Below are 12439 nucleotides of genomic sequence, written 5' to 3' on the forward strand. Positions count from 1 at the left end.
AAATTACTTATATTATAGTGAGATAAGAGCATATTTATATTTTTCTATTTTATATTTATCCTTTTTAATTATTTATTTTACAATAGAATGTACTTCTAGCATTAAAGACTGAAATATTAAAGGATTAATTAATATAATTTGATTGATTGTATAAAAAGTTTTTTTTTTCAAAGTTATATCTTTTTATTACTATAGGATCCTGTATTGGTTAGTTTTTCCAAGACTAAGGTAACTTTTTAAAATTATAAAAAGAGAAAATAAAAATTTAAGATTATGGTTATCTAATTATATTATAAATTATACATATAAATTATAAATATTTTTAAATTAATAAAATAAATAATGTTCAAATTTACTATTTAAAACATTCTACACACACGTAATTTTTTTTTTTTGGTGACTACACGTAAATTTGATTGAATAAAAATATAAAACTCTCTTGTAAAATTAAACTCTCCTTTTTTTTTTAATACAAAATCTAAGGCAATGCAAAAGCTCAACTGAGTTCCTTTGTGAAAAGACGCATATGCCCTTTAGCTTTGCGAAAGTGATGCACCATTTCCTCCCACGCTCTGTTTAGTCGCTCCATGCTTCTCCCCACCAAGAAACGATGCCGTGTTATGCCCCTTCTTTCTGTCCCTACCTGGTAACTACCCCGTCCACCTCCGTCCACGGCGGTTCCCGTCACCGGAGACCGACCAAACGCAACGTCACCATCCACTACCCAAAAATGTCCCTAAACAACAACAACGATAACACATCAAACCCTAACCCCTCTTCCTTGCTGACGTCGCTTACCAAACTCCTCTGGGGACAATCACTTCCGCCGGGCCTCCTAGTTTCCACCGCGCGTGCCACGTGGAATGCCACGTGGCGCCTCATGATGTCACAGCTCGCTCCCTCCGACCCCTCAGGCGGTTACGCCAGGCCGGCCTCCAAGTTCCGCTTACCACAGAAGAACATCTCAAGCCCAACGAGCCTGCACCTCTACGTGGCCCTTCCATGCCCGTGGGCCCACCGGACACTTATAGTCCGGGCCCTCAAGGGCCTTGAGGACGCCGTCCCGGTTTCCGTAGCATCCCCAGGCCAGGACGGGTCGTGGGAGTTCAAACAGGCCAATGGGCCGGGTTTAAGCCCGGGACTGGACAAGGCAAACAGGTGTAGAACGTTGAGGGAAGTTTATGGGATGAGAAAAGGTGGGTATGATGGGAGGGCCACGGTGCCTATGCTGTGGGACAAGGATTCGAAGGAGGTTTTGTGCAATGAGAGTTATGACATAATTGAATTTTTCAATTCCGGGTTGAACGGGTTGGCCCACAACCCGGGTTTGGATCTATCGCCTTCTGAGTTGAAGGGGAAGATTGAGGAATGGTATAGTGTGATATACCCAAATGTGAACAATGGTGTTTACAGGTAAAAAGCTACTATTATCATCATATAAAAATTGTACATTTTATTGCACTAGTATTTTGTGTGTGATTTGAGTGATATTTATTTGCAATTGCAGGTGTGGATTTGCACAGACACAAGAAGCTTATGACAGAGCAGTGAATGAGTTGTTTGGAACATTAGACAAGCTGGAGGATCACTTGACCAGTTCCCGCTACTTATGTGGAGAAAAATTGACCCTTGTAGATATATGTCTGTTTACCACTCTAATTCGGTTTGATGTTGCATACAATGTTCTTTTTAAGTGTACCAAGAAGAAGTTATGTGAGTATCCAAATCTACATGCCTACATGCGTGACATTTATCAGGTATATACTAAAAAAAAGGGCTATGATTCTTGCATTGTGTAGTAAATTATTATTGTGAATACTAAAGCAGCATGTTCTTGCTAATGAACAGATGCCTAAGGTTGCAGAAACCTGCAATTTTTCAGAAATCATGGATGGTTATTACAAAATACTTTTCCCTCTAAATCCAGGGAGCATAAGACCAATCATGCCTTCCACTTCTGAGCATGAAATCCTTTGCAAACCTCATGGTAGGGAGTCTCTATCAGCAGCTTTACCTGTCTTTGTTAAATAGTCAACCAGCTCCCATGCACAAAGGGTGTTTCTATTTGTAATATTATATGTGCGGCACAATTTTTGTTTTAAATGTATAGCATAGTTTCTGGTATTGTATTATTGTGTATTATTTATGTAGCTTAGTCCATTTGAGAAACTGCTTAATGTAACGCTTCGTCATGTACGTGTTAATAACAAACCAAAATCCGATGTATAGTTCTCTTAGATGGTATTACTACTTATAATATTTTCTCTTTTCCCATCCAATATAAAAATGGTGGCATTTGTAGATGATTGCGATAAATGTTCAATAATGTAAATTCATCATTCAAACATAGGCTGAAAAGCCCTTCTAATAAAGCAGTTAAACCGTAAAAGTGAAGCCTTCGTAAACATCTATTGATAATCTTTTTATGATATTTTTTTTCCTTTATGTTGATTCTCCAAAATAACCAATTTTATGTCAAATCCATTTCTTTCAGGTATCTATTGTTTGAGAACCAAACAAATCACTGATAATTTTGAAAAAACAAGTCATTGTCTATTTTTCATATATAGTCTTCAGAGAGCTATGCTAAAGCAACTAGTACCCAACAGACTCGCAACGACCACCATTTCATAGAAGTGCCATGATGTTATAACCTTAACGAATCCAGATAGTGTTTCCATGACAACTCAATCAAACTGGTCCTTAAATGCCATTTGTTGGAGTTGACTCTCCAAAATGACCAATTTGATGTCACAATTCAACATTAAAAACATTTACATGTATATGTATCTACTTCTGGAGGACCAAAATAGTGACACGTGAAATATCATAAAACTACACTTCCTTTTTGGTTTGGCTGCACCAGTATAGAAGGTTAGGTTTCATACAACTCATCGAGAGTTCACAAAAGGTTGGTTGTTCAAAGAGAACATCTTGCATTTGATGGTGAAGACCTCACTGACCCTGCATCACGAAGATAAAAAATTAATTGCTAATCCTGCAAATCACAATATCTAGAAACTATAAAAGAAAGCAAGACACATCAAATGTAAGATAACAATCAACAATCAAAAGTGTAGCCATTAAAGAGCTCCACTAGTATTCTACCAACAACTTGCATCAAACTCATTGACATATGTCTAGTTACACAACAAACAGTTTATGCACATTTTAGGAAATGGGTTTGCGTGAAGTCCTAAGAGGCTAAGATACTTCTAGCAAAAAAATTCACCAACATGCAAGGAAAATTCATAGTCTTCCTTCAAATATCAAAGCACTTGTCAGTTGAACTTAAGTACTCCTCTTTCAAGGTAGTAGCACAAATTATTAACTAATCACTGACTAACAGTTCACACATGTGGAAAGCTCAACATTTGCATCCCCAATTTTCCAGTGTGACCAATGTTTCTCAAGTACTTTGTTCCAAGAAATTAAATGAGTCCAGCACCAGCAATTAAACAAAGGAAAAGAAAATAAGAACTCCAAAGTATATTAATTTTATCCCCTAAAAAATGGAAACATTAACCCAGATGTATAAAAATGAGATATTTTATAAAGCTCTAAAAATTTAAATTACAAATTCCATTTTTGTAAATGACCTGAGTTTTCCTAACAAGTTAATGGTCAAAATGGTCCAAAAAAGATTACACGTCTATCAATTTGGTTCTCGAAAGATCAGATACCACAAATTAGTCCCTGAAACTACAAATTGATTCAACTTTGATTCGTTGTTGTATCTTACAGAGACCAATTCCAGGCGTCAGATCTTTCAAGGACTACATTGAAGCACATATCATCTTTCATAGACCATTTTGACTATTAATCCCTTTTTCTAACTATCAACCAGCAGAAGAGTGAGTAGAAACATAACATAAGGCTACAAGAGTAAGGATCAACCAAAACTAGCATTCCTGGCTTCAAATAACCTTTTTTGAAGATCCATGACTTTCAACCAGTTATGATTTCATCTTAAATGATAGCATCAATTAAATTCATCGGATGATTGCATAAAAAAAAATATAACCCCAGACCAAGGAAGAGGATGATTATGCCATGTGTCATCAATTATCTGATGGAAGGATCAATTTGAAGAGTCTAATCTTTTGAGGACCAAGTTGATGTACATGTGATTTTTCAGATACCATTGACTATTAACCCTTTTCCTAACTAATAACCACCAATAGTTATTAGAACATACAGCATAAAGCATAATGCTACAAGAGTAGGGATCAGCTAAAACTAACATCCATGGCTTCAAATAACATTTTTAAAGCAGATCCACAATTTTTCAACTCCAGTTATGATTGCATATTAAATGATAGCACCATTAAGATTCATCAGATGATTGCATCAAAAAAATATAACTTCAAACTAGGGAAGGGGACGCAAGTGAATTTCATAGTCATCAATGTAATTGAAACTATAAATACAAAACGTAAAACATATAAGCAAGCAAGGTTACAGAATCAGAATCAACAATATCCAGAGAACAAATTTTTGCACAATGCTCACAAATAACATATTGAAACTTACTATTTGAACGCTTCATATTCCTACAGAATTTACTTCCACATTTGCACTGGAACGGCTTGATAGGGTTATCATGGTCATCAAAGTCAATGCCATAGTCCTTCAAAAATACCATATGAGAGGGAAAAAAATATTCCTATTTCTTATATAATTAATTGAAAAAAAATGAAGTGTGTAAAATAAACATTTACCAATACTGAATGCTCTGCCAACCCAAAATTACATAGCATGTTTTCAATACAATAGCCATAACAAATCATAGAAAGCTTCAACAATGAATATCAAATGATTTCAAACTTAGACTTCATAGCTACTTTTATTCCCTATAGAAGAGATTAATGATTAATAAGTGCCATAAAAAGTTGATGATGTTTATGCAACATGGGAGTTAGGACCATTCACCAAACACCAAAAGTACTCACCCAAGTGAGCTCTTCCTTTGCTGCTACTTTTTTGCAAGTGAACAAGGCAAACTGCACAAGTCGTCATATTAAACATGTGAGTAAGCAATTAGAGTTTGTCATGAAACAAAAGGTAATCAAACAGAAACTGGAACTTCAGGGGTTTCAGACTTCTCACATGATAGTAGTGATGCCCTGGGCCTTCAATTTCAACAGGGATCTCAACCAAGTTAGAATCATAACACCTGGATGAATGACATAAAATCAATGCAGAATCTATTAGATTCCCAGATTCTAAATATTATAAGTCAGATGCACTGCCTAGCCACTATATTTCATGAAAGTTCCCAGGGGTGTGTGGTTTGTTTTTTCATTTTCTGTTTCGTTTTTAGTATTTTCTGGATTTTGTAAAAGAAAAGAAAAAATAGTAAAAACGATAAATTTCTGTTTTCTACTTCCACCTCCAGTTTTCTCTTTTTTCTTCACAAAATTATGAAAACAGAAAACACTGGAAATAGAATTATAAAATGAAAATAAAAAAAAAATGCACAAAACTATATATAGCTTGCAGACAAAAGAATCAAACTTTGCTTATATGCATTTATTAATTTCTTGATCCCTATCCTTGGACAACTATTATTTATTATCCTGATCCTGCTTCAAGCTCTTGTATTTGGTACTTCTAACTAAACAGGACAAAACAATCTATTTCTCAATTATAACAATTATAACAATTAGAAGTGCATGTCCCATGAATTACCTCCAATTTAAAATATTGTTTATGTTCATATAAATACATATCAAATTCTATTACATTTTCAGTTCTAGCCCTACTGTCTACTTTTTGGTGGTCAATTTTACCCTTATGATTTATACTCATCATCACCATCAGGCATCACCATCACCATCATCATCATCTTCACCACCACCACTACCACCACCACCATTATCAATACTACCCCTCATCCCACCCCACAACCACAACCACTGCCACCCACAGCTGCCGCCACCACCACAACCACCGTGAGCCACCCCTCACCCACAACCACAACTCAGCCACTATTCTATAACAACCAACCCCTCACTTCAACCTACGACCACCACCCCATATTCCAATCACATTATTATGAAACTACAATATGGCACTTCAGAAATGTTACTTGGAAGAGAGATTGAATTGAAGAGATGCAGATCTTATGCTGCTGTGTCATTAATTTTCCTTCAATGAAACAATCAATTAGTCGTTTTACTAGTTGCCAATCAACCTCTGTATCAAGCCCCTTAATTTGATGAGAATAATAATGTTAATTGAAATATCGAGGCAGTGGCTGTGGATTGAAGTGAGAGGTGGGGGTTGGAGTGGGACAAGGGATAGTTTTGCTGATGATGATGATGGAGGAAAGGGTGGTGGTAGTGGGGATGGTGGTGAAGATGATGATGTGTATAACTATAGTGAGTAAAATTGGAAAAGAAGACTTAACTAAAAGTTTATTGTTAAAAATAGAGTATGAACAAAATTAAAACTTATTTCAAACATGAGAGAAAAAATTGAATCAAATTAAACATTAACGGTATTTTTAAAACTTTTCGAAAACTTTAAGGATAAAAATTTGAGTTTAAATTTAGGGCAAGTTACAAAAATAAATTATTTGCACATAATCAATATTAATGAATTACAACTTTTAAATATGGCATACGGAAATGCAACTTTCACATATCTATGGAAACCGCGAGAGGGGTTGAGCGCATTAGGGATTACAAGTAAACCGCTACAGGGGTATAGCGGTTTACGTTGGAACGCGGAAAAGAAGAAACCTTGGCACCCCTCCGGCGCTTTCTTCACGAATGCCAAAACTGCATAAACCGCGAGAGAGGTATAGCGATTTATGCTTTGCCTATAAATCCGCCAAACTCGGTCGCGGATTCTTCTTTCGACTGAGTACCAACCATTTTAGAGAGAGAAGTTGTTTGTTTAGAGAGAGAAAATTGTGGATTGAGAGGGAAGGAGGAAAAAGCTCTTTGAAATAAACATCTAAATAAAAGTTGCTCGAATATCTTGTATATAACAATCTAAATCATCAACTAGTCATTGTAAAAGCCACAATAAAGTACATAAATGAAAAATTTTTAGATACAACTTCCAAAACAATGACATGATATAAAAATCTATTATTACATACATCATTTATGCAGTTTTGGCATAAACCGCTGTACCTCTCTCGCAATTTATGCAGTTTTGGCATTTGTGAAGAAACCGCTGGAGGGGTGCCATGGTTTCTTCTTTTTTGTGTTCCAACGTAAACCGCTATACCCCTCTAGTGGTTTACGTGTAATCCCTAATCCGCCAACCCCTCTCGCGGTTTCCGTAGATATGTGAAAGTTGCATTTCCGTATGCAATGTTTAAAAGTTGTAATTCGGTAACATTGGTTTGCAAATAATTTATTTTGGTAACTTGCCCTTAAATTTATGCATTTAGACGAGTTTTTTAAGTAATGGGTTTGAAAATTAATTATTTTTTATTATGCAACAATACACGATTTGGTTGTCTGTGTAAAACTTTCACATGGACCATGCATTAAAATTAAATTATAAAAAATATATTTTCCTGAAATTCAAATTATTAGTTGTTGAAAATTGTAGAGACAACTTACATCTATACTAGATAAGGGCAAAGGGAATATTTTTGCTTCAAACAATGCAAGTTGCAACTGAACTTAGAATTTTAGAATTTGAATATAGAGAAATCAGAATTTTGCTTTGTTTTGCAGCAAAAGATTCCCTCAGTAAATTACTTGATTGGTTCTCCTATACTTGAACCTTAGGATGCGAAATCTGAAAGAGAGGAGAAATTCAATACCTGTGATTGATAAACCTAGCAGCATTACCAAAGGAAGCAGCATCCAAGCTTAGAGCTTCTTCATCCTTCACAAATCTTGAACCCCAATCTGCATCCAGTAGAACCGGGTATGTATATTCCCCAGTTACAGCATGTTTCATGTTCCTCTCATGCAACTCTTTAATAGTTAATATCTCTCCAACAAATTCGCACACAAATGCACCTTTTGGCAGCTCTTCTAAAGTACGAAGACCCCATCCTTTTCCTTCCGGAGTGAAAAATACCTAAGTCACAAGTCATCATTATTGATAATATTTGGATATTCTATTTTCTATTTCCGTCAACTCGACATTGAAGAAAATATATTTGAATACCAATGAAAAATTTAATTAAACACAAACCTGCAGATTGCAAGTTATTCCACGCTGAACAATCCGATTGCCACACTGTTTCCCACAGCCACATTTGCTCCAACATTCTTTAATAAATTTCCTCTTCAAGTGTCCTTTACATGGTTCTAAACAATCATCATTCTTAGATCTTTCAATTGGGCAGTCTTTGCAAAAGGCATAATATCGTTTAGGGTTACGGCTGATGGCAATGCACCCTTCCAAAAAGCCTTCCTTCAATAGGCCTCGTGCATTATATGCAAATTCCCCTCCATTTTTGTTTGCACAGGCACAGGGTGTAGGTGATGAGACACAATTTCCCACACAAGATGAGCAACAGTCCTCATCCCCAATACGAGATAGCAAAATGTTCACAGAAGCATTTTGGAACACAAGGTTTTGGGGTATGTAGTGAAAAGGGGGCAGGAAATCCTTAGTAACTTCATTGACCCATGAAATTTGAACACTTTCCTCTGCTTTTGTGAGGTCATTAACATCGTGAATCGACCGTATATCATCAGCTGTAAGTTCATGCTGTGGAACAACCACTAAACTGCGTGAATTTGGGGAAGTAGGATCCTCCAACTCCATTCCATCATCATTTTCTGACAAATGATGTATAGCATCCCTGGAAACCAGTACAGCATCAACCTGACCAGTGCGGTTGGCAAGAGAAAAGGGATTTCGGGGAGATGGCAAGGTGGCAGAAGACTCAACATGAATTGTTCCACTTGGTGGAAGAGAAAGCGCATCCAAATCCTTATTTCTTGTGACACTCAGTGTGCCATGTGTCTCAGATTCCTTTAACATATCGTCCCGTGATCTTATGAGAGCTCCTTCCTGGGAACCATCTGAATAGATTTTGAATTCCAGGACACAGTCACATATATCTTTCAACAGTTTCGGAACAGAAAAATTCGGATCAGTGATTTTATATGAATGCAGACATTTATCCTCCATCATTTTTAGAATTTGATCTTGACTAGGCATATGAAAATCTGGTCCCCCAACAGCTGAGCTGCAACTCAGAGAAATTTTTACCTCTCCCTTAGTAGACGAGGCTATCTCTATACTAGATGTAGCTCTTTCATTTGAGGAAGGAAGAATATCTCCAGCTGTGGATTGTGATGATGCCATATTGACATGACCATTTTGCTTTCCAGCTGCATTTTTGTTCAATGATGAGCCCCCAACACTTGATAGCTCTTCAAAAATAGAATAAATAAAAGAACCATCAAACAATTTCTTTACAAAAATGAATATGATCTGGCAACACAATAACTAAGAGGGGGAAAAAGTTAGAAGACAACTACTAATCACATCAGATCAGAAGTTATGCAGCCAACTAAGATCAAATTAGGAATACAACACTTTCAAGAAAACATAGGTTTACATATTGCATGCCGGTATTGGGCTCACAGTGCCTGAATTCCATTGGTTTACATCTGACATTATCAAAGTATGCAAGCATCACAACTAAAATACTGCCGTAGCAGGGTAAAGAAATATTTGGCTCAGCTAAAGTAAAATATGTTTACAACCAAACCAAGATGTGTGTAATGGATTCTTTCTTCCTTTCGGGTAGCAAGAGCATTGAAGTTTCTTGATGTATTTTCCTAAGTAAACATTCCAATCTAATCCTAAGTATTACCAAGAAAATATAAGGTACTTATTAATAAATTGATTAAGTTCAACAAAATTTAACTAAATGAAACATTGCCACTAAGATGACACGTCAAGACAGCTAAAACAGAAAGTAAATTAGTAAGCAACATGGAAGAAAGTTGTCATCTAGGAAAGGTCGGTTGAATACCAGGAGGAATCACTGCAATGAGAACGTTATAATCAGGCAATTCATCAATAGGCTCACCCGTGGGTAAGAACATTTCATGATTATGAGGCAGCAAACCTGGTTTGGCTGTTGGATCTTTAGAAGGGACTGATTGGGATGCTCTTTCGGATTCAGATATCAATCTCCTTCTTCTGGGATTAAGATCGGGTGACACGGGTTGTTTTCCCTTGCCAACAATAACATCTTGTGTTGGAGCTGGGTGCACTTCAGTTCTCAAATTTCCACCAGATGTGTCAGATTGTTTTGATGGGGAGGTGGCAAGTGTGGGGGAACAGCTAGCTGTAGGATGCAAAGACTGACTCTCTTGGCCTCTTAGACGCACTCTCTTCAAAGGGCGGGCTGACTCCAAATTCATCTCAGCTTCTTCTTCGTTCTCCATCTCTTCTTCCTAGTTGTTTGAAAATACAAAACAACATTTCAGCCGCCACACATAAAATTAACAAAGTAATGCAGACTAACCCAGATAACATAGAATAATGAGAGTCATGTACGTTAACTTTCTTCTTTTTCTTTTTCTGTTCTGGAACCCTTTTCTGGTCTAGGACCTGTTCAATAATATTCAACAATGGAAGTAAGTATAAGACCAACAATGTGGAGGAAAAAAAAACATTACAAATAAATAAATTTAAAAAGAAAAAGGCAGATAAAGTGGGAGGAAGTTCACCTGATTTTCGTCATCAGGCTCAAATATGGCATCTGCCAGAGCTCTATAATTCTCTTCTTCAATAAGTGCCCAATTTTTATCATACAATTTAAGGAGCTTCTTTAGTACTGGTTTCACTTGTGATTCAGAAATCCCAAGACCTGCCATCGCACGATAGGCCGCTTTCACATTTGCATTGGGTGGTGCCATTTATGATCAGCCAACAGCCACTTTTACCACAGACCCCAGATATAAACACCCCCAAATTTCAAAGATTTCTGAGATGTGAAATACCACATATAATTTGAGTAATTTAGCCAGAAATCAAAAGCAAAAGTAAAGAAAAATGCAAAAATATCCCCTCAATAACAGGAAGGTTAAGAGCATAAACCCAAAATCCAGACAATAATAGAGACAGAAAAATAAATAAAATAACAAGAAAACTTTGTATTTTGACTAGTAGATACAAAACTCAAAAACTCTTTCCATCAATCGAGTAATACTTAATGAAACAAGTTACACAAAACTGTCAAACACATTGAGTGGAAGAACCAGTAAATGCACTGAAATCTCTTTTGGATATGCCACAACGGAGAGCTTTCAAGCAAGAGCTAAGGTAAATCTTTTTGATTTGTTAATTTGGATTTACAACAAGTTGATACACTGAATTTGGACTACAGGGAATTTCATGAAAATTAATAATTTTTAGTTTGATCAAAGATCATGTATAGCTCTATTATTCATTTCATTGAAAACAAAATAAAATCTTACTAAATTGAAATAGCATTCTTAACCAACAACAACCTCATTCCCAGAGAATCTTCCAAAACAAAAGCTTGAACAAAAGTGATTTTGAAAAAAAAAAAAAGAGGGGAGGGGGGGGGGGGGGTTCTAGAGACTGTACAGTTCACACATCTGTTCAAAACCAAAGCTACAATTAGCTACAAAGCAATGAAAGTGAGAATCTAACAGATAACACCAACATGCAATGCAGAATTTGCACACATTGATTAGACATTAATCTTACACAAACTCATATTAGGGCATTTAGCACCAAAATGAAAATAAAAAAACCTGGGAATGACCCAAACCAACATAAAAAAAAATCCATTTAAAACAAAAAGATAAAAGTTTTACCAAAAAATAAATAAATAAAGTTAGAAGAATCAAAGACCTAAAAGAATCGAAGTGAGAGTATTTCAAGAAAGAGTAACAGCAATGTACTGTGACAGGTTCAGAAGCAGAACGGCATGCGTCGAATACGAAAGCAAAACGCCGCTTCAAATATGAAACTGAAACTGAAAAAAGAAGTGACGAAATCAGAAAAAAAAAACGTCATCAGCTTGAAAACAAAACGACACCGAAAACGAACAAAACGAATAACAAAATTAGAGTGATAGTGAACAGAAGCGTTTGCTGAGTATCGAGAATATTTACCTGCATTTTTGGATGATCATCATTCTTTTCAAAAATAAAATCTTTTGATTTTCGGAGTGGAGTGTGGAGAGGAGAGTGAAGAGTTGGAGAAATGTATATACTGTATACTGTGTAGGGCAGAAGACGAAAAAGTTGACCTCCCCTTTTTTTAAAAATTAAAATAGGAATTTAATTTTTATGCAGTTTCAGTGTTAAAACTGTTTTACAGGTATATCTTACAAAATATTATATATATTTTTTTACTAAAGATCAGAAGACTTGAATCTGCGACCTCTTAAATAAGTATAAAGAGATTATGCTATTTGAGCTATAATCTTTTAGTTTAAATATTTTTTTTTTAATAAAAGATA

At 35.9% G+C, this 12439-nt stretch overlaps 2 protein-coding genes across 5 annotated transcripts; one reads left to right on the forward strand and one right to left on the reverse strand.

The window, feature by feature from the left end:
* Nucleotides 1–509: 509 nt before the first annotated feature.
* LOC130960994 (uncharacterized) lies at nucleotides 510–2237 on the forward strand. Its single transcript, XM_057886580.1, has 3 exons — nucleotides 510–1413; nucleotides 1508–1757; nucleotides 1849–2237. Exons 1-3 carry the CDS (start codon nucleotides 611–613, stop codon nucleotides 2029–2031), a joined length of 1236 nt encoding a protein of 411 aa, XP_057742563.1. The 5' UTR covers nucleotides 510–610; the 3' UTR covers nucleotides 2032–2237.
* A 137-nt stretch (nucleotides 2238–2374) lies between these two features.
* Nucleotides 2375–12191, reverse strand: LOC130960993 (probable inactive histone-lysine N-methyltransferase SUVR2). 4 transcript variants are annotated; one of them, XM_057886579.1, is made up of 12 exons: nucleotides 12090–12185; nucleotides 11827–11950; nucleotides 10674–10930; nucleotides 10501–10554; nucleotides 10067–10397; nucleotides 8170–9362; nucleotides 7992–8052; nucleotides 7790–7877; nucleotides 5110–5176; nucleotides 4953–5003; nucleotides 4534–4630; nucleotides 2376–2964 (listed from the first exon to the last, which is right to left on the reverse strand). In XM_057886579.1, the coding sequence occupies exons 3-12, from the start codon at nucleotides 10860–10862 to the stop codon at nucleotides 2921–2923; spliced, it is 2175 nt and encodes a 724-aa protein (XP_057742562.1). In that variant the 5' UTR covers nucleotides 10863–10930; nucleotides 11827–11950; nucleotides 12090–12185; the 3' UTR covers nucleotides 2376–2920. The 4 variants fall into 4 exon arrangements, with proteins under 4 accessions (XP_057742561.1, XP_057742562.1, XP_057742557.1 ...); XM_057886578.1 differs by having other exon boundaries at nucleotides 2375–2964; nucleotides 7790–8052; nucleotides 8170–9320; XM_057886574.1 differs by having other exon boundaries at nucleotides 2377–2964; nucleotides 7790–8052; nucleotides 12090–12191.
* Nucleotides 12192–12439: the final 248 nt, after the last annotated feature.

The sequence above is a fragment of the Arachis stenosperma genome, chromosome 2 (assembly GCF_014773155.1).
Source record: "Arachis stenosperma cultivar V10309 chromosome 2, arast.V10309.gnm1.PFL2, whole genome shotgun sequence".
In the NCBI taxonomy this organism is placed as follows: domain Eukaryota; kingdom Viridiplantae; phylum Streptophyta; class Magnoliopsida; order Fabales; family Fabaceae; genus Arachis; species Arachis stenosperma.

What these genes read in the sequence shown, in the direction of transcription:
- LOC130960993 (XM_057886574.1), bottom strand. Translation starts at nt 10,862, where the DNA reads ATGGCACCACCCAATGCAAATGTGAAAGCGGCCTATCGTGCGATGGCA. An exon ending in AGAAAAAGAAGAAAGTTAAC is followed by an intron (nt 10,398 to 10,500) that starts GTACATGACTCT and finishes TCAAACAACTAG; the next exon opens with GAAGAAGAGATGGAGAACGA. An exon ending in GAATATGAAGCGTTCAAATA is followed by an intron (nt 2,965 to 4,533) that starts GTAAGTTTCAAT and finishes TTCGTGATGCAG; the next exon opens with GGTCAGTGAGGTCTTCACCA.
- LOC130960994 (XM_057886580.1), top strand. Translation starts at nt 611, where the DNA reads ATGCCGTGTTATGCCCCTTCTTTCTGTCCCTACCTGGTAACTACCCCG. An exon ending in GTGAACAATGGTGTTTACAG is followed by an intron (nt 1,414 to 1,507) that starts GTAAAAAGCTAC and finishes TTGCAATTGCAG; the next exon opens with GTGTGGATTTGCACAGACAC. An exon ending in ACATGCGTGACATTTATCAG is followed by an intron (nt 1,758 to 1,848) that starts GTATATACTAAA and finishes GCTAATGAACAG; the next exon opens with ATGCCTAAGGTTGCAGAAAC.